Raw genomic sequence first — 23,900 nt, 5'->3', positions numbered from 1 at the left:
AATAATTCCTCTCCCTCCCTAGTATTTATTCCTCTGATATATTTAAAGAGAGCAATCATATCCCCCCTCAGCCTTCGTTTGGTCAGGCTAAACAACCCGAGCTCCTCGAGTCTCCTTTCATACGACAGGTTTTCCATTCCCCTGATCATCCTAGTGGCCCTTCTCTGTACCCGTTCCAGTTTGAGTTCATCTTTTTTAAACATGGGAGACCAGAACTGCACACAGTACTCCAAATGTGGTCTCACCAGTGCCTTGTACAATGGAAGCAGCACCTCCTTATCCCTACTAGATATACCTCGCCTAATGCATCCCAAGACCGCATTGGCTTTTTTCACTGCCACGTCACATTGTCGACTCATAGTCATCCTGCGGTCTACCAAGATCCCGAGGTCTTTCTCCTCCTCCGTTACTTCTAACCGATGCGTCCTCAGCTTGTAACTAAAATTGTTGTTAGTCATCCCTAAATGCATCACCTTACACTTTTCACTATTAAATTTCATCCTATTTCTGTTACTCCAGTTCACAAGGTCATTCAAGTCTCCCTGCAGAATATCCCGATCCTCCTCCGAGTTGGCAATACCTCCCAGCTTGGTGTCATCCGCAAACTTTATCAGCCCACTCCTACAATTGGTTCCGAGGTCAGTAATAAATAGATTGAATAAAATGGGTCCCAAAACCGAACCTTGAGGAACTCCACTGGTGACCTCCCTCCAACCTGACAGTTCACCCTTCAATATGACCCGCTGCAGTCTCCCCATTAACCAGTTCCTTATCCACCTCTGGATTTTCATATCGATCCCCATCTTTTCCAATTTAACCAATAATTGCTTGTGCGGTACAGTATCAAACGCTTTACTGAAATCAAGGTATATTAGGTCCACCGCATTTCCCTTATCTAATAAGTCTGTTACTTTCTCAAAGAAGGAGATCAGATTGGTTTGGCACGATCTGCCTTTGGTAAAACAATGTTGTAATTTGTCGCAATTGCCATTGACCTCAAGGTCCTTAACTACTTTCTCCTTCAGAATTTTCTCCGGGACCTTGCACACTACAGATGTTAAACTGACAGGCCTGTAGTTACCAGGGTCACTTTTTTTCCCTTTCTTGAAAATAGGAACCACATTAGCTATTCTCCAGTCCAACGGTACCACCCCCGAGTTTAACGATTCATTAAAAATTATTGCTAAGGGGCCTGCTATTTCTCGCACCAGTTCCTTCAATATTCTCAGATGAAGATCATCCTGTCCGCCCGACTTAGTCCCGTTAAGGTGTTCAAGTTTGGTTTCTACCTCGGATACGGTAATCCCCCCTCCTGTATCCCCCTCTGTCACGTTGCTAATATTCCTAATCCCTTCATTGGCCTCATTGAACACCGATGCAAAATATTCGTTTAGATATTGTGCCATGCCTAGATTATCCTTAATCTCCACTCCAGCTATAGTCTTCAGCGGTCCCACTTCTTCTTTCTTTGCTTTCTTCCTATTTATATGGCTGTAAAACCTCTTACTATTGCTTTTAATTCCCCTCGCAAGGTCCAATTCTATACGGCTTTTGGCCTTTCTCACTCCATCTCTACATGCTCTGATTTATTCCCCAATCTATATCTGGGAAGTTAAAGTCCCCCATAATTACACAAAAGGTTTCAGAGTAGCAGCCGTGTTAGTCTGTATCCGCAAAAAGAAGAACAGGAGGACTTGTGGCACCTTAGAGACTAACAAATTTATTAGAGCATAAGCTTTCGTGGACTACAGCCCACTTCTTCGGATGCATATAGAATGGAACATATATTGAGGAGATATATATACACACATACAGAGAGCATAAACAGGTGGGAGTTGTCTTACCACCTCTGAGAGGCCAATTAATTAAGAGAAAAAAAAAAACTTTTGAAGTGATAATCAAGCTAGCCGAGTACAGACAGACAGTTAGATAACAAGTGTGAGAATACTTACAAGGGGAGATAGATATAATGTTTGTAATGGCTCAACCATTCCCAGTCCTTATTTAAACCGGAGTTGATTGTGTCTAGTTTGCATATCAATTCTAGCTCAGCAGTTTCTCGTTGGAGTCTGTTTTTGAAGTTTTTCTGTTGTAATATAGCCACCCGCAGGTCTGTCACTGAATGACCAGACAGGTTAAAGTGTTCTCCCACTGGTTTTTGAGTATTTTGATTCCTGATGTCAGATTTGTGTCCATTAATTCTTTTGCGTAGAGACTGTCCGGTTTGGCCAATGTACATGGCAGAGGGGCATTGCTGGCACATGATGGCATATATCACATTGCCATCATGTGCCAGCAATGCCCCTCTGCCATGTACATTGGCCAAACCGGACAGTCTCTACGCAAAAGAATTAATGGACACAAATCTGACATCAGGAATCAAAATACTCAAAAACCAGTGGGAGAACACTTTAACCTGTCTGGTCATTCAGTGACAGACCTGCGGGTGGCTATATTACAACAGAAAAACTTCAAAAACAGACTCCAACGAGAAACTGCTGAGCTAGAATTGATATGCAAACTAGACACAATCAACTCCGGTTTAAATAAGGACTGGGAATGGTTGAGCCATTACAAACATTATATCTATCTCCCCTTGTAAGTATTCTCACACTTGTTATCTAACTGTCTGTCTGTACTCGGCTAGCTTGATTATCACTTCAAAAGTTTTTTTTTTTTTTTTTTTTTTTTTTTTTTTTCTCTTAATTAATTGGCCTCTCAGAGGTGGTAAGACAACTCCCACCTGTTTATGCTCTCTGTATGTGTGTATATATATCTCCTCAATATATGTTCCATTCTATATGCATCCGAAGAAGTGGGCTGTAGTCCACGAAAGCTTATGCTCTAATAAATTTGTTAGTCTCTAAGGTGCCACAAGTCCTCCTGTTCTTCTTTTTGCATAATTACACAGTTCCTATTAGTATTTACTTCCCTTAACACATTAAATAGTTCTTTATCCATATCCTGGGTCGATCCCGGCGGTCTATAGCACACCCAAAGCACTATCCCAGGGGAGGCTCTAGTAGTTCTTTTACCCAGTGTGAGTATTGCCCAGACGGACTCTGTCTTATCTATTCCATCAATTATTATTTCTTTACAGCTTATCTCATTATTGACATACGCCACCCCCCACCTTTACCTTTGTTCCGGTCGTTCCTAAACAGCACATACCCTTCCATACCTGTACTCCAGTCATGACTGCCGTTCCACCACGTTTCAGTTATTCCTACGATGTCCGGTTTCATTTCTCGGACCAGGAGCTCCAATTCCCCCATTTTGTTACCTAGGCTTCCCGCATTGGTGTATAAACATCCTAATGTATGCCGTTTAGCCTGTCTCCCATTAGTAATGCAATTTGTTACAGACCCCTTACTGTTCATCCCCCCTCTCCTTCTTATGTCCAATCCCATCCCCCCGGCTATATCTCTTCTTATTTCATCACTCGCCTTTTCAATGTTGGAATCTGGCGTGGAGATTAACTGTACATCTCCCAACCGTCTCCCCCAACTTCCTAGTTTAAAGCTCTTTTGATGAGATGAGCCAGCCTCCCTCCCAGAAGTCTATTTCCTTCCCTACTCAGGTGAAGTCCATCCCGTGAGAACAGCTGTCTGTCCCCGAAAGCCTCCCAGTGGCCATACATCCCAAAGCCTTCCTTATAGCACCACTCCCTTAGCCAACTATTTATTCTCACAATCCTATCAGCCCTTTGCTGCCCTTCTCTAGGAACAGGCAGAATCCCACTAAAGATGATCTGAGCCTCGATTTCCTTGAGCGTCTTCCCCAGCCTGGCATAATCTCCCTTGATTCTCTCTAACGAGAACCTAGCCGTGTCATTCGTTCCTACATGAAGGATTATCAAGGGGTTCTTACCTGCTCCTTTTAGTATCCTTTTCAACCGCAGGTCCACATCGCGTATCTTTGCGCCCGGTAGACAGCACACCCTTCTGTTCTCTGGGTCTGCCCTGGTCACTGGCCTGTCTAATCTCCTCAGTAAGGAGTCCCCAATCACGTACACCTGCCGTCGCCTGGCGACAGTGCGATCTACTAATCTATCCTCTGGTCCCAACCTGTGTCTGTTTCTATCTTCCCTTATACTCCCCCGTGTGCCTTCCTGAATCATCCTGGGGCCCAGATTTGGTGCTGTCTCCATCAACTCCTCCCCTCTCTCTATGAGACTAGCTGCTCTTCTCTTCTTCCTCACCCTACCACCTTCAGTCACCACCTGCTGCCCCCCCTCCTCGTTATCCAAACACCCAAACCTGTTCCTGAGTTCTATTTCCCCTTCACTAGCCCTCCTTTTCCTTGGCCTGCTTCTCACGGTCACATGCTTCCACTGCCCTTGTTCTCCCTCTGATAATCCCCCCTCACAGTCCTCAGCCTCTGCCTCCAGCTGCACCCCTGAGCATTCCCCTTCAGCCCCTCCTTGCCTTTCCTCCATCAACTGCTCAAATCCCCTTCTAAACTGTACCAGGGTATCTACCTGCATCTCCAACCCCTTAATCTTTTCTTCCAGCAGCTTTATTAGGCGGCACTTCATACAAACATACCTCTGTTCAGGCTCCCCTGCTAGCACCATATACATACCACAGCTTCCACATGCAATCATCTGCATTCTGTTCGCTGCTGCCTGGCTCATGGCTGCTGCAGTCTCTGCCCACAGCACCTGAGGAGACCACATCTGTACGCAATATTCGAGATGAGGGCGTACCATCGATTTATATAAGGGCAATAATATATTCTCCGTCTTATTCTCTATCCCCTTTTTAATGATTCCCAACATCCTGTTTGCTTTTTTGACCGCCTCTGCACACTGCGTGGACATTTTCAGAGAACTATCCATGATGACTCCAAGATCTTTTTCCTGATTTGTTGTAGCTAAATTAGCCCCCATCATATTGTATGTATAGTTGGGGTTATTTTTCCCCAATGTGCATTACTTTACATTTATCCACATTAAATTTCATTTGCCATTTTGTTGCCCAATCACTTAGTTTTGTGAGATCTTTTTGAAGTTCTTCACAGTCTGCTTTGGACTTAACTATCTTTAGCAGTTTAGTATCATCTGCAAACTTTGCCACCTCACTGTTTACCCCTTTCTCCAGATCATTTATGAATAAGTTGAATAGGATCGGTCTGAGGACTGACCCTTGGGGAACACCACTAGTTACCCCTCTCCATTCTGAGAATTTACCATTTATTCCTACCCTTTGTTCCCTGTCTTTTAACCAGTTCTCAATCCATGAAAAGCCCTTCCCTTTTAACCCATGGCAGCTTAATTTATATGAGAGCCTTTGGTGAGGGACCTTGTCAAAGGCGTTCTGGAAGTCTAAGTACACTATGTCCACTGGATCCCCCTTGTCCACATGTTTGTTGACCCCTTCAAAGAATTCTAATAGATTAGTAAGACACGATTTCCCTTTACAGAAACCATGTTGACTATTGCTCAACAGTTTATGTTTTTCTATGTGTCAGACAATTTTATTCTTAACTATTGTTTCGACTAATTTGCCCGGTACAGACGTTAGACTTACTGGTCTGTAATTGCCGGGATAACCTCTAGAGCCCTTTTTAAATATTGGCGTTACATTAGCTAACTTCCAGTCATTGGGTACAGAAGCCGATTTAAAGGACAGGTTACAAACCTTAGTTAACAGTTCCGCAACTTCACATTTGAGTTCTTTCAGAACTCTTGGGTGAATGCCATCTGGTCCCGGTGACTTGTTAATGTTAAGTTTATCAGTTAATTCCAAAACCTCCTCTCGTTACACTTCAATCCGTGACAGTTCCTCAGATTTATCACCTACAAAAGCCAGCTCAGGTTTGGGAATCTCCCTAACATCCTCAGCCGTGAAGACTGAAGCAAAGAATCCATTTAGTTTCTCCGCAATGACTATCATCTTTAAGCGCTCCTTTTGTATCTCGATCATCAAGGGGTCCCACTGGTTGTTTAGCAGGCTACCTGCTTCTGATGTTGTCAAGGCTGCTTCCCTACTCTGAACTTTAGGGTACAAATGTGGGGGCCTGCGTGAAAACTTCTAAGCTTAACTACCAGCTTAGCTCTGGTCCACTACCACCATTCCGAAAAAGCTAATTCCCTTCCCTGGGAAGCCTTGAGAAACCTTTCACCAATTCCCTGGTGAATACAGATCCAAACCCCTTGGATCTTAAAACAAGGAGAAATGAACCATTCCCCTCCTTCCTCCCACCAACTCCTGGTGGATCAAGATCCAAACCCCTTGGATCTTAAAACAAGGAGAAATGAACCATCCCCCCTCCTTCCTTTTACCAACTCCTGGTGAATACAGATCCAACCCCCTTGGATCTAAAAACAAGGAAAAATCAATCAGGTTCTTAAAAAGAAGGTTTTTAATTAAAGAAAAAGGTAAAAATCATCTCTGTAAAATCAGTATGGAAAATAACTTTACAGGGTAATCAAACTTAAAGAGCTCAGAGGACCCCCCCCCCCTAGTCTCAGGTTCAAAGTACAGCAAACCGAGATAAACACTCTAGTAAAAGGTACATTTACAAGTTGAGAAAACAAAGTAAAACTAAGACGCCTTGCCTGGCTTTTTACTTACAAGTTTGAAATATGAGAGACTTGTTTCGAAAGATGGGGAGAACCTGGATTGATGTCTGGTCCCTCTCAGTCCCAAGAGCGAATGAACTTCCCAAACAAAGAGCACAAACGAAAACCTTCCCCCCCCCCCCAAGATTTGAAAGTATCTTGTCCTCTTATTGGTCCTTTAGGTCAGATGCCAGCCAGGTTACCTGAGCTTCTTAACCCTTTACAGGGAAAAGGATTTTGGAGTCTCTGGCCAGGAGGGATTTTATAGTACTGTACACAGGACAGCTGTTACACCCTTCCCTTTATAGTTATGACAGATGTACTTAAAAAACATTTTGTTATTACCTTTGGAGTTTTTGGCTAGCCGTTCTTCAAACTCCTCTTTGGCTTTTCTTATTACATTCTTGCACTTAATTTGGCAGCGTTTATGCTCCTTTCTATTTGCCTCACTAGGATTTGACTTCCATTTTTTAAAGGAAGTCTTTTTATCTCTCACTGCTTCTTTTACATGGTTGTTAAGCCACAGTGGCTCTTTTTTAGTTCTTTTACTGTGTTTCTTAATTTGGGGTATACATTGAAGTTGGGCCTCTATTATGATGTCTTTAAAAAGCGCCCATGCAGCTTTCAGGGATTTCACTTTAGTCACTGTACCTTTTAACTTCTGTTTAACTAACCCCCTCATTTTTGCATAGTTCCCCCTTTTGAAATTAAATGCCACAGTGTTGGGCTGTTGAGATGGTCTTCCCACCACAGGGATGTTGAACGCTATTGTATTATGGTCACTATTTCCAAGCGCTATAGTTACCTCTTGGACCAGCTCCTGCGCTCTGCTCAGGACTAAATCTAGAGTTGCCTCTCCCCTTGTGGGTTCCCGTACCAGCTGCTCCATGAAGCAGTCATTTAAAGTATCGAGAAATTTTATCTCTGCATTTCGTCCTGAAGTGAAATGTTCCCAGTCAATATGGGGTTAATTGAAATCCCCCACTATTATTGAGTTCTTAATTTTGATAGCCTCTCTAATTTCCCTTAGCATTTCATCATCACTATCACCGTCCTGGTCAGGTGGTTGATAATAGATCCCTAATGTTATATTCTTATTAGAGCATGAAATTTCTATCCATAGAGATTCTATGGAACATGTGGATTTGCTTAAGATTTTTACTTCATTTGATTGTACATTTTCTTTCACATATAGTGCCACTCCCCCCCCTGCACGACCTGTTCTGTCCTTCCAATATATTTTGTACCCCGGAATGATTGTGTCCCATTGATTGCTCTCAGTCCACCAGGTTTCTGTGATGCCTATTATATCAATATCCTCCTTTATCACAAAGCACTCTAATTCACCCATCTTATTATTTAAACTTCTAGCATTTGTGTACAAGCACTTTAAAAACTTGTCACTGTTTATTTGTCTGCCCTTTTCTGATGTATCAGATTCTTTTTTATGTGAATGTTTATCATCTGATCTGGCCCCTACTTTATCCTCTTCCATCCTCTGTTCCTGACTATAACCTGGAGATTCTCTATCATTAGACTCTCCCCTAAGAGAAGTCTCTGTCCGAGCCACATGCTCCTTTGCAGCAGTAGGCTTTCCCCCATCTCCTAGTTTAAAAACTGCTCTACAACCTTTTTAATGTTTAGTGCCAGCAGTCTGGTTCCACTTTGGTTTAGGTGAAGCCCATCCTTCCTGTATAGGGTCCCCCCCATTCCAGAAGTTTCCCCAGTTCCTAATGAATGTAAACCCCTCCTCTTTACACCATCATCTCATCCACGCATTGAGACTCTGAAGCTCTGCCTGCCTACCTGGCCCTGCACGTGGAACTGGGAGCATTTCTGAAAATGCCACCATAGAGGTCCTGGATTTCAGTCTCTTCCCTAGCTGCCTAAATTTGGCCTCCAGGACATCTCTCCTACCCTTCCCTATGTCATTGGTACCTACATGTACCACGACCACCGGCTCCTCCCCAGCACTACACATAAGTCTGTCTAGATGCCTCGAGAGATCCGCAACCTTCGCACCAGGCAGGCAAGTCACCATACGGTTCTCTCGGTCATCACAAACCCAACTATCTACGTTTCTAATGATCGAATCTCCCAATACTAGTACCTGCCTTTTCCTAGCAACTGGAGTTCCCTCCCCCGGAGAGGTAACCTCAGTGTGAGAGGCAACCCCACCACCATCTGGAAGGAGGGTCCCAACTATGGGAAGGTTTCCCTCTGCTCCCGTTGACTGCTCTGCTTCCTTGGGCCTTTCATCCTTCTCAACAGCGCAGGGGCTATCTGACCGGAGGTAGGACAATTCTACACTGTCCCAGAAAGCCTCATCAGCATACCTCTCTGCCTCCCTTAGCTCCTCCAGTTCCACCATCCTTGCCTCCAGAGTCCGTACGTGGTCTCTGAGGGCCAGGAGCTCCTTGCACCGAATGCACACATACGCCACCCACCCACGGGGCAGGTAATCATACATGCTACACTCAGTGCAATAAACTGGATAGCCCCCACTCTGCAGCTGGGCTTCTGCCTGCATTTTCTCCTAGTTAATGAAAGGGTTGTTTAAAGCAAGAAGTTTTGAATGTAGTTTGGGCTAGAGGTTTTAAGGGGAATAAAGGGTATAAGATAGAATCGGCAAGGGACCCGCGCTCCCTTCCTGCTCCCCTTGCGAATCTCCCTGGTCGCTTGTGCGCTGCTTTATAAAGCCCTGGCCTGGGTGAATGCCCTGCCCACTGATTAAGGCTCAGCCAATTACCAGAGGCTTCTAGCCTTCAGACCTTCCTTTGAAGCTCACAGCTTCCAACTGCCAGCCACAGCACACGGTCCTTCAAACAACCAACCAACCAAACAGACTGACAAACACAAGCTCAGCACACAGCAAGTAACCCCCAAACACTGAGAACTCCCTTGCGAAACTCCCTGTTAGCAACCCCTGTTCGCAAAAGGGCAGGCAAGGACCACGCTAATGCTGACTTCCTGTCCTGCCTGGGAGGTATGGAAGGGTCTGGCCCCAACGAGCGGGAGCCAGATTTAAGGGGTGTGTGTGTAGCGAAGCGGCCTGGTTCCCCGCTGCCCCGGAGGGGGACGAGCCCCTCTGGATGCCAAAGTGGGCGGAGCCAGTGGAGCTTGTGCCCGCCCCCCAGAGGTCAGGGCGCAGGACAGGAAGTACAAAAGCCCAACCTCAGAGCTCACTATATGCCTGGCTGCCGGAGAAGCCAGACACCTGTGGCCTAACTCTTGGTTGGAAGACTCCTGCAGTTTATGGCTGACCTGAGGACTGGCCAGACGCTGACCAGACCCTGGAGAAGCCAGTAAACCCGCCTGTGGCAAGTTACCCAGAGGAGCTGCCAAGCCTACCACTCGCCAGGTACCCAGAGGAGCCCATGGTGCTTGATTCCTTGGAAGACTCCGTCCAGATGCAGATACCTCTAGAGGGGGAGGTAGGAAGTAGCCCGGGGGCAGCTGACTCTAGTCTGGCTGCAGCACACCCAGAGCCGATCGATGTCAGTGTGTTGCGGTCAGGATCCCCACTAACGCAGCAGCAGGTCTTCTGCCGCTGCTAGGGCCCCGGGCTGGGACGCAGTGGAGTGGGTGGGCCTGCGTCCCCCCTGCCACCCAACGTGCGGGTGGCAGTCTCCCCCTCTCCCAGGGCCTTCAGAGCCAGGACCTGGGCCTCCTAAACTTATTTGTCTGCTCAGCCCCTGCCTCAGGGCCTGGGCCACTGACTCTCTACTGCCCTGCCCTGACCCAGAGCCTGCATATTGAACTGTTTGCTCCACCCTGCCTGAGGGCCTGAGCTGCTGACTGTTTGCCACACAGACAGGCTAATTCCCCGACTCACCTGACCTAAGAAGCGAGGTGGCCTGGTTCCCTGCCGCCCCGGAGGGGGATGAGCCCTGGCCGAACCCCTATAGTCATATATTGATTGTCAATATTGTGGGGAAGGGGAGGGGGGATTGTGGAAATGTAACCTTAGTTAATACTTCTTTACAACTGCTGTTGCTAAGATCACCCTATTACTCTACACCTGTAATCCCATTGCTTAGTTAGAGCGAATGAGGAAATTCAGGCCATATGCCTTGCTTGCTTTTGATGCTAGATAAATAATTTATACATGATACCTGTCGCAATGATGCTGTTATAACAAAGATCTCAGTTATAGCTCCAGGCCTTTCTGTGATGTAAAGTTAGTACCATATCCATGATTGCCCAATAACTACAGCTGGGTTTTTTATGTCTGTTTATTTGCAGTAGCACCCACTATGTGTTAGGGGCTTTCTAAATGGATAAGGTCAGTCCCTCCTCCAATCTAACGGATGTGTTCCTGTTGTGGCAAACATGTTTGTGTGATCCAGATACAGTCACATGGGCTATGGCTGGCACACCTTACTGTGATCAGGATCTAGGCGTTGCAATCAATTGGTACTAGAGCCATGACATGGCTATGTTGGTGATTGCTTATGAAAATAATTGGTGTCCTTGATGGTATGTTATCACTTACATGGGGGCTGCAGTCATGCTGATCTCACACAGCAGGAGCAATGGGAACAGCGTACAACTGACATGCCAGTACCCGTTTTTTAAAACAGGTAGCAGATAGCAGTCTACATAATAATACTATCACACTCCAGAGACTATCATAGCTTTCCTGGTATCTAACACCGCTTAGGGCTTGAATGAGTGCTAGCCCACTGAGACTAAGCCCAGACAAAACTGTAAATCAATAGTTTGTCCCATACTTGCAATTTGGTTAGCTATTTTATACTTATATAGTTCCTTTAATTTCAAAGCACTTTACAAACTATATTATACAATATAGATACAATTTCTGGGGGAAGAAAGGTGAAAACTAAATGGCATATATAGGGTGGAAACATTTTGCTCAAGGATACTGGGATAAACTGTATTCTTTTTTAAAGAATCACGGAATCTTGAAATGGCCAAAGTGAACAGGTTAATGTCTTAAGCAAAAGGCAATAAATACACGTCCTGCCTAGTTTATGTTCTAATCTCACCTGTTTGTCAAGTCCATATTTTAGACTCATCTAAGACTTAATCTCTTCTAAGCAGGCATTTATTTTAGTTATTTTCACTGAAGTACTTAGCATACTGGCAAGGGATATAAATGATTAACTTCAGCCAGAAGTTGCAGGGTGCAAGTTAAATCCTTTTGAGGGACACTTTTCATCTTTCTAGATTTGAGGGGTCCTGTTTTGAGCCAGTTGTATTAATTTAATTGGAATAAAGAGGCCCCAAAAGTCAAAGGTGTTAACAAGACCCTATCACTGTCCAACATTCAAAAATTTAAACAAGATTCGGGTTTTGGTATGCAGAGATGTCAGCCTGCTTAGTACCATGGCAAAGACATCATTAAAAATCCTTTTAACCTTTTAATAAAGATGCAGAAAAGAAGGAAAAACAGTTAATACGTTACATTTGAAATGTTTTAAGTATGGCTGTCATTTTAACAACATCCTATGTTTCCTTTCCCTTTAGCTGGAGGGAGTTTTTGAAGGAAAATCCCTTGTTTGTCTTTTAGATGGCACCAATGACACCTGTCTTTTTTGGGGAAAAAGAAGTTAGCTGAGATGGGCTGGAGCTGCTGTTATTCCCACTGTTATTAAAGACTGATCCCGTTTCCTAAGACAACAAACCAAGATAAACACACACAAAAAAGAACAGCAAAGACAGAAAATGACTCTTCTGTCTCTGGTGTTGCCTCTTGAAATCTCACTGCTGGATAAAAACACAAGCATAGCACAAGGTCTTATCAGTCGCTTTGAGCAAACTTGTAACACTGTCAGGCTGTTTAGGGGATTGCTTTAATTTGCCTCTTGCTGGTCACAGGCTTACAGCAGTGTTACAAAATATACAGTCTTGTCCAGCTAAGCCAGACTCTTACTAGACAGAAGGAAAAAGGAGAGGGATAGGAAAGAGAAGACGTAAGGTTGGGAATGAGAAGAACACACAAAAAGGGACTGGGAGGAATGTGTGTGAGACAAGGTCTCAGATCACAGGTGGTATTTGGGATTTAGATGGAGCTGGTAGAGGTGGTGATGTCATTTGGTTCCCTCTTTCTAACCCATTCTGGTCAGGACATCTCTCAGGATCAGGAGATGGTGGGGGTGGCAGCCATGGTGGCAAAGCTCACTCCAGTAGCTAATTTTTCTCCCTAAAGTCTTTTTCTTTAAGGACCTCAAAAGGGAGTGGTGGGTGGAACAGCCCATCCTCCTTTTGTCCACCAATTAAGTTTAATTTCTGACACAGCAATTTTGGTTCATTGATTTTTTTTTTTTTTTTTTTTTTTTTTTTTTTTGGTCTCACACGATCTTGTTTACCAAGCATGATGTTAACACAGTCCTTGAGTTACATCACTAGGCTTCTTTGTTTGGACTAATTCAGTCTCTCTGTCTCCCTCTTTTGCAACTTTTCCCATCAACATTTGCTGTTACAGGTTATTGTGACACTTTGTGAGCTCAACTGTGAAAACTGAGTAAAATTGTAGGCTTAGTTAGTACAACAGTCCCTATTCAAATAGGGGTGGTTGATGTTCTGAAATAACAAAGCCAATCAGAAGACAGGACACAGAATTAAATGTTCAGGAAAAAAATAATTAATAATGGTAGATTTTGCACTGAAAGCAGCAGAAATTAAGTTTTATGGAGACTGATGCTATGGAAAAAGGATAATGAAGGGTAGTGATAAGAGAGAAGGTTAAGGTTATAGTAAGATCTCATGTGAAAGAACACAAGGTATAATGTTTTATACTACTGTATAATAGGTAACATTTTAATCCCAAATCCTGCAGACTTACTTCCATGCTTTAACTTTATACATTAAAGTCAGTGGAACTACACAGAGTATAAAAATAAGCACATCGGAGTCTTCCCAAGATCAGGGTCTTAGTTTGGAAAAGACTTATTTGTGCACAGTTCTGTGTATAATTTTTCACAGGTCTGTGATTATCTTTGTTATTTTAGTATTTTATATTGTTTTCAACTGTTATTGTTGATATCTGAAGACAAGTGTTTCACAGCTGAAATGAAAAGACAGGATTCTGGATTTTCTCTTTTGTAGAGCTTGCCTACACAAGACTGTGTCATTATGTGGCTCAATAAAGGGTTTATTGGATTTATAACATATTTGTCACTTCAAGATCATCCCATACCCGTTCTGTTTTGCTGAGAGCAAATGATGAGGTCATCTGCCATTGTTAAACAGCTTCTCATTTTGGATGTGGTCACAGGAAAATTAATGTATAAATTGTACTTAGCTTGAAAAACAGTGCATTCTCTGAGGGGAGTGAGGTGCTTCTTTTAATAATGACAGCAACTTGACATCATTGTCCAGGGGTTCTCAAACTGGGGGTCATGACCCCTCAGGGGGTCACAAGGTTATTATGTGGGGGGGGTCGCAAGCTGTCAGCTCCAACCCCAAGCCCAGCTTCACCTCCAGCATTTATAATAGTGTTAATTATTTTTAAATGTATTTTTAATTTATAAGTGGGGGCTTGCAGTCAGAACCTTGCTGTGTGAAGGGGTCACCAATACAAAAGTTTGAGAACCACTGCCATTGCCCCTTTAAAAAAAGTATTAACTGTTCTACTGCCTATAGATGTATGACAAATGGCTAGCACCTATATATGCTCCTATGGACATATTCTGACCTGAACCTGTTCCTTCTGAAATGAGGAGCAAAGTTCCAAGTCACAAAATGGGAGATAATCTTACACTGCATAACAAATCAGAGGTAAATGTATTAGGAAGGATACCACCTGAAAACAAAATCTAGCCTTTACCTCCCAAACAGTGGGACTGACTCGAGTCCATTGCTCAAAAGGACATTACACAGGGGGAGACACTAGAAATATATATACACCGATACAATAAGGCAAGCAAACAAGTGCTTGTATCAAGAAATAATTGAAATTTGCCACAAACTAACCTCCAAAGAAAGAGTCTAACCTAATTTTTATCAAGTGTCAGCTAATTTTAAAAGGATATACTGCAATACTTGCAGGGATAACACATTTTTTGAATGTCCGGCATTCAAAAAAAAAAAAAAAGCACGTGGTCAGTTTCTCAACTGAATGGAGGAACTGCCATATGGATGAGTTAATTTGTAAGTCCTTCATCTGTCTGCCAATAGGTTTTTCTTGGCTTGCAATCACAGCATCTGAGGGTGTATATTAAATCGGTGTTTGGGAACACTGCCTTATCCCATACACAGAGGGCCATATTCTCTTATGCTTGAGGGTCAATTTGATTAAATCTTGACTCACTGAATGCTCCAAAAACCACAACCACACAATTGAAACACAGAAGTCCAACAAAGACTGCATAATGAATATTAATAGATCCATTTATATTAATTTACACTTCATACAAATTCATTCACATCTATCGTTTACAACATTACATGTAATGTATATATATATATATATTTTTTATAATACAGCATTTACCATACAGATCACAATGCGGTTGTGTGTGCAATAAGCTTGGATTTAATTCAATAGTGACCTGGTTAATAACCTGAGCTCACAACATTGGACTTTAGTCATCTTGATTGGGTGATGTTCCCCTTTCATAATTACTTCCATCTTTAGCTCCAAAACATGTCACATTATTTGCTGAATTTCACAGCAGCATTACTAAAAGTGTTTACTTTAATGTCGTACATTAACCTTTCACTGACGTCAAGTTCATGAACAGGCTCCAGGAACCTGCAAAGTTGATGAACATGCTGAGTTATGGTTCTTGTGCATTTCCTACTGCAATCAGTTCCTTTGTAGTGGCACATTTCTAATAAAAGAAATAGCATTGCATCACCATTGTTCATTTTGAAACTTTTCGATCAGTGGAGACAGTTTTTCAGATTGCTTTAACTTGTGCCATTTATCAGAAAGGAGACACTTAAGTGAGAATGCAAACTTGGTCCTTTTAAACAGGTGCAAATTTAAGAGCAAGTGCTAGTCTGAAAATATTTTACTTCTATTTTCACAAATGTGCCTGATTTATCTCATACGCTCCAGAAAGTGGCTTTTTGTCCATTTGCCCCAGCACTGAATTACCTTATTGGGAAGTTCTCCTTAGTATACTCCTGGATCATACTCTTTTCCAACTGTAGCCCCCTTACAAAAACCTGAGTGACTAAGTGGACTTAAACTTCTCTTGCAGCAGAGATTAATTCAAAGCTGGTGCAATTGAGACTGTGGCCCAAAGGAGTCTGTGGGCATAACGCAGAGCAATCTTACAAATTAATGGTCTCTGCAAATATTCTTTTTTTAACTTTAGAAATGTCCTCAGTTACACCGGCTAACTGCTTCCTCCCAACTCATGCTACTAGAAACAACAAAACCAAACCAGAAACAGTTCAACAGCAAAACTGTTAGCAGCAGTCAGTCTAGAACAAGGTGGGGTGATTTGTGCCTCTCTGGTTTATCGCTTTCTGGTTTTGGTTATTGCGTATTATCTTCTGGATTCTAAGAATAAGGGCGCGTGCACCAGCTGGGCAGTAAATTCTAGCATGCACCAATGTATGGCGGACTACCCATCCATGTGGACTCTACTTGTGCTCACTAAAAGCTCCCTTGTGCACATTGATGTAGTACTGTTTGGACAACGTCAACACACACTAGAGAAAACTTTTAGTGCATGCCAGCAGGGTCCACAAGGACTTTTAGTGTGCACCAGCATGCCACACACTAGAAATTACACCAGGCTGGCATGCACTAATGCACCACATAGATGAGTCCTAAAGTAGTGTTACATTGTAACCTTCCAGAAAGAGTATTCTATGTTTTTATCTAACTTCTCTGTTGCATGCCATGAACATGCCCTCCAGCATAAATGACCTATAACTGCATGCTACATATGCCAACAAGTATGAAAACACACACACAAAAATAGTGTCCCATAGCAAGGCCTCAGAACAATCACTATCCAAGCAGACAAAGCAGCAGTCACAGTTACAGAAACCACAGCAGCTGAAAGAATGTGGAAAACCCACATAACAGTGGTCCAGACCAGCACACCACCCAAGAGTCCAGCGCACAACAGCACCAATCTTGGGAGTATGGAAAGAATTGGCGTTCATAGATTTTATAGCTGGAAGGGACCATGGGATCATCCAGTCTGCCCTGCCACATAGCACAGGCCTTAGAACCTCACACGGCAGTTCTGACATCAAGTGTACCATCATCTTGTACCTTCTCTGGGATTAAACCCAGGATCTCTAGTCCCTAATCTACCAGAAACAAACCCCTGCACCACTGAGCCATGGCGCACTATGCAACCTCGTCCCATCTCTCCCCTGCCGGCCTCCAGCTCTATGCTAGACACTATTTTCAAACACATGTCACTCCCTTTTATATCGCACGGCAAGTTATGGCTGCTCAGAGTTAACCCTAACTTGAGGAGCACTTTGTCCTGTATTTTAGGGTTACCATTCGTCCGGATTTACCCGGACATGTCCTCCTTTTTGTGTTAAAAATAGCGTCCGGGGGGGAATTTGTAAATCACTACAAATGTCCGGGATTTCCCCCCCATGCAGAGCGAGGCGCGGCTGGGAGGGCTGCAGGAAATTCAGCCGCTTGCATGGGGCTCTGGCAGCCAGAGCCCTTCCCCCGCAGCTTGCCGGGCTGGACTCCGGAGCAGCTGTAGAGCTCCTCCTCCCCGCATTCTGAGCTGGCCGGCCTGCCGGGCCGTTTGCATTGGGCCTCGGCAGCTCCTCCTCCCCTGCAGCCCAGCGCCCCGCTCCGGCAGCACTGTGCAGGGGCAGGGACCGGGTTGTGTGTTGTGCTGGGGAGCGCAGCCACGTGTCCAGCTCCGCACAGAGCCCAACACCATGTTCTCAGTGGCAGGGTAAGGGGGACAGGGGGCAGGAGAAGGGGCAGGGAGATTTTGGAGGGGGCAGTCAAGAGACGGGGGGGGGGTCGGGAGTTCGGGGGGGGCATCTTGGGGGGGTGGAGAAGGTTTTGGGCAGTCAGGGTACAGGTAGGGGGGAGGGTCCTGGGGGGCATTTGGGGGGGTAGTTAGGGGACAAGGAACAGGGAGGCTTAGGTAGGGGGTGGAGTTCTGGAGGGCAGTTAGGAGCAGGGGTCCCAGGAGGGGGCAGTGAGGGGACAAGGAGCGGGGGGGGGGGTGTTTGGGAGTTCTGGGGGGGGCTGTCAGGGGGCAGGGAGCAGAGGGGTTTAGATGGGTCAGGAGTTCGGGGGGGGGGCTGTCAGGGGGTGGGGAGTGGTTGGATGGGGCGTGGGAGTCCCAGGGGTCTGTCTGGGGGTGGGGGGGTGGATAAGGGTTGGAGCAATCAGGGTACAGGTAGGGGGTAGGGTCCTAGAGGGCCAGTTAGGATGGAGGGAGGGTCTCAGGAGGGGGCAGTCAGGAGACAAGAGGCAGGGAGGCTTAGGTAGGGGGTGGAGTCCTGGGGGGCAGTTAGGGGCAGGGGTCCCAGGAGGGGGCAGTCAGGGGACAAGGAACGGGGGGAGGGTTGGGAGTTCTGAGGGGGGTGGGAAGTGGGAGGGGCAGGGGCGGGGCTAGGGCGGGGCTCCTCCCGTCCTCTTTTTTGCTTGCTGAAATATGGTAACCCTATGTATTTTTCAGTCAGTTTGCATTTACGCGGCACCTTTCCTCCAAGGAAAACAAAGCACTTTACAAACATTAACAAATTACACCTCACCCCACCCCACCCTCAGGAGGGCAGTATTACTATCCCAAACAATGCTCCTCCCCACTGTACTCCACTCCACCCCACAGTTAAGCAGTGTGTTGTTACTGTGTGGCTCTAATGATTATTATACAAGGCTGCCTTTTGGGGTTGAATGCTTGTGGCATTCACATCCTTACTCGAGATTTACTGCTGCCTTTTAGGTTACCTTTAAACATGCCTCTCCTGTCTGCTGCGTACCAGAAGGAAGCAAATGACCTCAGGATAGTCCCGTGCAACAGAGATTACAAAGTGAAAGCCCTACAGAGGGATTTACGAGATTATGTGAGCTGCCAAAAAAATAGAGGTTATGACATAACCTCCTGCATTTTCCTGCAGAAAAGATTCTTACTGAAGAACTGCACTTCTCAGCAGTTACCACATATGGTAAAGCTCTGTGTACAGCATTGCTTAGCAATTCCCACACTCCTTATTTTCTGTTACGAAAATAGACCTACACTACAACATCTCCAGTACCAGAGTCAAAATGGAAACAAGAGAAACATGTTCTGTTAAATAACCATTTACCTCAAAAATTGATGAGAACTAGCATATAAAATAATGACATGGAAAATGCAATGTTACTTTTTTAGGAGTACAGGATGCTTTAATGCTTGTACAATCAATTCTGCACAGCAGCACTATCTTGTAAACTCTTTAGAGCAGGGACTCTCTCTCTACCATGTTTGTTCAGGCCTAGAACAATGGGGCCCTGACCCAGGCCTGTGATCTCGAGGCACGACTGTAATAATTTACTCCTGGGGGAATTCTGCACCACTGCGCAATGCAAAATCTTGTAGAAATTAATGTTGGACATGCAGAATTTCCTCCCCCCGCTCCCCCCGCCCGAAATGGACTGCAGAGATATTGGCTGCCACTATGGGTCATTGTACCCAGCAGAGCCCAGTTCACAAATCGAAGACAAGGCCAGGGGGAAGGGGAGGGAACTGAGGGTTCCCAGCAGCTGCAGTTCCCCACAGGCTCTGAAGTAAGGAGGCAGCAGCAAGCAGGAAACTCCATGTAAGCCTGGGACCCAGCATCAGGCTGTTTCTCCCTCTGGATCCCTGGGCTGTAGGAGAGTAGGGTCTGTGAGTGTCTGGGCTGCGGGGAGGGCCCCTGGCTGGGCTCTGGGGTAGGGTTACCATTCGTCCGGATTCCCCCGGCCGGATGGTGCCACTTACATGGGGCTCCGACAGCCAGAGAGAGCCCCTCCTCCGCTTCCCCCTCCTCCGCTTCCCCCTCCTCTCCCCTGCAGCTGAGAGCACTCCCTCCCTGCATTCGCAGATCACCAGCCGGCCGTTCGCACTGGCAGTCTGGAGCTCCTCCCCCTGCTCCTCCTCCCCAGCATGCTGGTCTGAGCGGCAGAGTAAGGGGGCCAGGGGGTCGGAGAAGGGGCAGGGAGGTTCTGGAGGGAGCAGTCAAGAGACGGGGGGGAGGGGTCGGGCGTTCGGGGGGGGCTTTTTGGGGGTGGGGATGTGGATAAGGTTTTGGGCAGTCAGGGGACAGGTAGGGAGTAGGATCCTGGGGGGGCAGTTAGGGTGGGGGAGTCTCAGGAGGGGGCAGTCAGGGGACAAGGAACAGGGAGGCTTAGGTAGGGGGTGGGGTTCTGGAGGGCAGTTAGGAGCAGGGGTCCCAGGAGGGGGCAGTCAGGGGACAAGGAGCGGGGGGGTGGGTTGGGAGTTCTGGGGGCAGGGCTGTCAGGGAGCAGGGGTGGGGAGAGGGATCGGAGCAGTCAGGGGACAGGGAGCAGAGGGGTTTAGATGGGTCAGGAGTTCTGGGGTGGGCTGTCAGGGGGTGGGGAGTGGTTAGATGGGGCGTGGGAGTCCCGGGGGTCTGTCTGGGGGTGGGGGTGTGGATAAGGGTTGGGGCAGTCAGGGGACAGGTAGGGGGTAGGGTCCTAGGGGGCAAATTAGGATGGGGGGAGGGTCTCAGGAGGGGGCAGTCAGGGAACAAGGAGCAGGGAGGCTTAGGTAGGGGGTGGAGTCCTGGGGGGCAGTTAGGGGTAGGGGTCCCAGGAGGGGGCAGTCAGGGGACAAGGAGCAGGGGGAGGGTTGGGGTTCCTGAGGGGGGCGGGAAGTGGGAGGGAGTGGAAGGGGCGGGGCTCGGGCAGGACTGGGGCGGGGCTCCTCCCGTCCTCTTTTTTGCTTGCTGAAATATGGTAACCCTACTCTGGGGGGAGGGGGTGGGACTGGGCTAAGGGGGCAAGGAGTGTGAGTGTCTGGCCCCCTGATTGGGCTCAGGGAGGGGAGGGGGAAAGGAGGGCAGAGAAGCAGGAACTGGGCTGTCATGGGGTTTCTTTAACACTCTACTCCTGGGGAAATTTGTGTGTGTGTTTGTATTGTTACACACATACTTGCTGATAGGTATTTTGAAATAAATTACCAAAATAATTGAAACTGGCATGAGTATATAGTGTTATTTTGATAGATAAAATTCTTAGAATTTTGCAGAATTTTAAAATATTGTATGCAGAATTTTTAATTTTGGTGCAGAATTCCCTCAAGAATATAGAATATAAATAATAATAATATGGAAAATATTTAAATCACTACAAATCAATTCCCTGTGATTTAGTGGCAGCTTTGAAAAGGCATCTAGACTGAAGAAACAAATTGCTTGTATCACTTCATCAAACTCCAGTGTCAGCACTAAACTAAAGTGAAGTTCACACATGATTCCACAGGGATTTTGAAATGAACAAAAGGGCAAAAATAAATCCCAACCCAGTGGTTGCACTCAGTATTCCCATTAGACCAGATTATTCTAGGAAATTTGCTATGATCAATGCAAGAAAAGGTAAAAGTCTGTGCAGAGCTTGGGATATGTTACACACCAATCTAAGCACAGTACATAGTATCTTAACACACACACTATACCATCACCAGTATTCAAGGAACAGAGGATGCTGATGCAGAGGATACTGAAATATTGGGCCTATGTCTTTTCTTTCACCAGCTTTTAAAACGTTATTTCAGATTTACACTCATGTAAGACAGTAGTATCAGGCCAACTCCTTTCTCAACTGCAACTTCAGGGAAACTGTTGGCATCCAGAAATTAATTACAATGATCCAGATGGTACACAGTGATAATTAAGGAAGAGAAAAACAAGGAAAGGGATAGTTTTGCACAGGGGCTGATAATGAGTGTTTAATTCCTTGCTGGCAGAGAGGTTCCAGAAGGCTGTATTGGGAAAGGGGCCCAGGCAGGGCTGGTCTTAGGGAAAATGGCACCCTGGGCCCCCCGAGCGTGGTGCTCCCGATTGCCCCTGGCCCCCATGGGCTCCCCAGGCTCCCCTCCCTTCCTTCACCCTAAAGGCCTGCTCCCCCTCCTGCACCCCTAATCTCTGCATCCCCTTCACTCCTAACCCCTGCATCCCCCTCCTGCACTCATGTGGGGAAACTGACCTGGATGCACAAAGCAGCTGCCATTGCTGCTCCTTCCCCCGCACCCCGGACTGCTGGTCCCTCGGGAGCTGGGGGGAGGGGCATGGGAGCGAGGAGCAACATCAGGGCTCCTTGCATCCAGGTCACTTTCCCGCCTGGGCTGTGTAAGGAGAGGGCATGAGAGCAGCAGTTCCTGATGCCTCACAGCACAGCACAGGTGGGGAAAGTTACTGGGATGCAGGGAGCCTGGGTGTGTGTGTGTGGCGGGGGTGGGGGTAGAGGGGGGGGAAACTGTGAGGAAGACTGTGCGTGTGAGTAAAAACAGCTAACAAATGCCAAAGCTGGCCAAAACACCAGCCAGGTGCTGCTCCCACTAAAAGGGAACCATCACATTTCTCATATGAACTACCAGGGCTTAAATTAAATTTTTGTATGAAATTGAGGCGAATTTAAGAATTGTTTAAAACGTTTAAAAATAAAAAATATGAAAAACTTTAATACATTTTATTTACAGTGTCATTATTCATACTAGTCTTGCTAGTCCTCCCCCCCAGGCAGAAAGGCAGAGAGACTAGGATCAGGACCAGCTGTGCCCCCAAAAGACCAGGGCAAAAAACCTAACTGGCTTCAAGACTGAGCTTGATAAGTTTATGGTGGGGATGGTATGATGAGATTGCTTACAATGGCATGTAGCCAGTCTGTGAGTGCTAGTAGCTAATATCCACAATGGCTGGTGATAGAATCATAGAATCATAGAATATCAGAGTTGGAAGGGACCTCAAGAGGTCATCTAGTCCAACCCCCTGCTCAAAGCAGGACCAATTCCCAGCTAAATCATCCCAGCCAGGGCTTTGTCAAGCCGGGCCTTAAAAACCTCCAAGGAAGGAGACTCCACCACCTCCCTAGGTAACGCATTCCAGTGTTTCACCACCCTCCTAGTGAAATAGTTTTTCCTGATATCCAACCTGGACCTCCCCCACTGCAACTTGAGACCATTGCTCCTTGTTCTGTCATCTGCCACCACTGAGAACAGCCGAGCTCCATCCTCTTTGGAACCCCCCTTCAGGTAGTTGAAGGCTGCTATCAAATCCCCCCTCATTCTTCTCTTCTGGAGACTAAACAATCCCAGTTCTCTCAGCCTCTCCTCATAAGTCATGTGCTCCAGACCCCTAATCATTTTTGTTGCCCTCCGCTGGACTCTTTCCAATTTTTCCACATCCTTCTTGTAGTGTGGGGCCCAAAACTGGACACAGTATTCCAGATGAGGCCTCACCAATGTCGAATAAAGGGGAACGATCACGTTCCTCGATCTGCTGGCAATGCCCCTACTTATACAGCCCAAAATGCCGTTAGCCTTCTTGGCAACAAGAGCACACTGTTGACTCATATCCAGCTTCTCGTCCACTGTGACCCCTAGGTCCTTTTCAGCAGAACTGCTACCTAGCCATTCGGTCCCTAGTCTGTAGCAGTGCATGGGATTCTTCCGTCCTAAGTGCAGGACTCTGCACTTGTTCTTGTTGAACCTCATCAGGTTTTTTTCTGCCCAATCCTCTAATTTGTCTAGGTCCCTCTGTATCCGATCCCTACCCTCTAGTGTATCTACCACGCCTCCTAGTTTAGTGTCATCTGCAAACTTGCTGAGAGTGCAGTCCACACCATCCTCCAGATCATTAATAAAGATATTAAACAAAACCGGCCCCAGGACCGACCCTTGGGGCACTCCACTTGAAACCGGCTGCCAACTAGACATGGAGCCATTGATCACTACCCGTTGAGCCCAACGATCTAGCCAGCTTTCTATCCACCTTACAGTCCATTCATCCAGCCCATACTTCTTTAACTTGGTGGCAAGAATACTGTGGGAGACAGTATCAAAAGCTTTGCTAAAGTCAAATAACACATCCACTGCTTTCCCCTCATCCACAGAGCCAGTTATCTCATCATAGAAGGCAATTAGGTTAGTCAGGCACGACTTCCCCTTCGTGAATCCATGCTGACTGTTCCTGATCACTTTCCTCTCCTCTAAACGTTTCATAATTGATTCCTTGAGGACCTGCTCCATGATTTTTCCAGGGACTGAGGTGAGGCTGACTGGCCTGTAGTTCCCCGGATCCTCCTTCTTCCCTTTTTTAAAGATGGGCACTACATTAGCCTTTTTCCAATCATCTGGGACCTCCCCCGATCGCCATGAGTTTTCAAATGATGGGACACTAGATGGGACACTAGATGGGGAGGGCTCTGAGTTTCTAC

At 46.1% G+C, this 23,900-nt stretch overlaps 1 protein-coding gene across 1 annotated transcript; it reads right to left on the bottom strand.

Moving 5' to 3' along the window:
* Positions 1–2,676: 2,676 nt before the first annotated feature.
* Positions 2,677–6,699, bottom strand: LOC135974370 (uncharacterized). Its single transcript, XM_065561999.1, has 2 exons — positions 6,579–6,699; positions 2,677–4,663 (listed from the first exon to the last, which is right to left on the bottom strand). The coding sequence occupies exon 2, from the start codon at positions 4,634–4,636 to the stop codon at positions 3,512–3,514; it is 1,125 nt and encodes a 374-aa protein (XP_065418071.1). The 5' UTR covers positions 4,637–4,663; positions 6,579–6,699; the 3' UTR covers positions 2,677–3,511.
* Between the last annotated feature and the right edge of the window lie 17,201 nt (positions 6,700–23,900).

This window comes from Chrysemys picta, chromosome 11 (assembly GCF_011386835.1).
Source record: "Chrysemys picta bellii isolate R12L10 chromosome 11, ASM1138683v2, whole genome shotgun sequence".
Taxonomy (NCBI): domain Eukaryota; kingdom Metazoa; phylum Chordata; order Testudines; family Emydidae; genus Chrysemys; species Chrysemys picta.
This window is presented reverse-complemented; position numbering and strand designations above follow the sequence as displayed.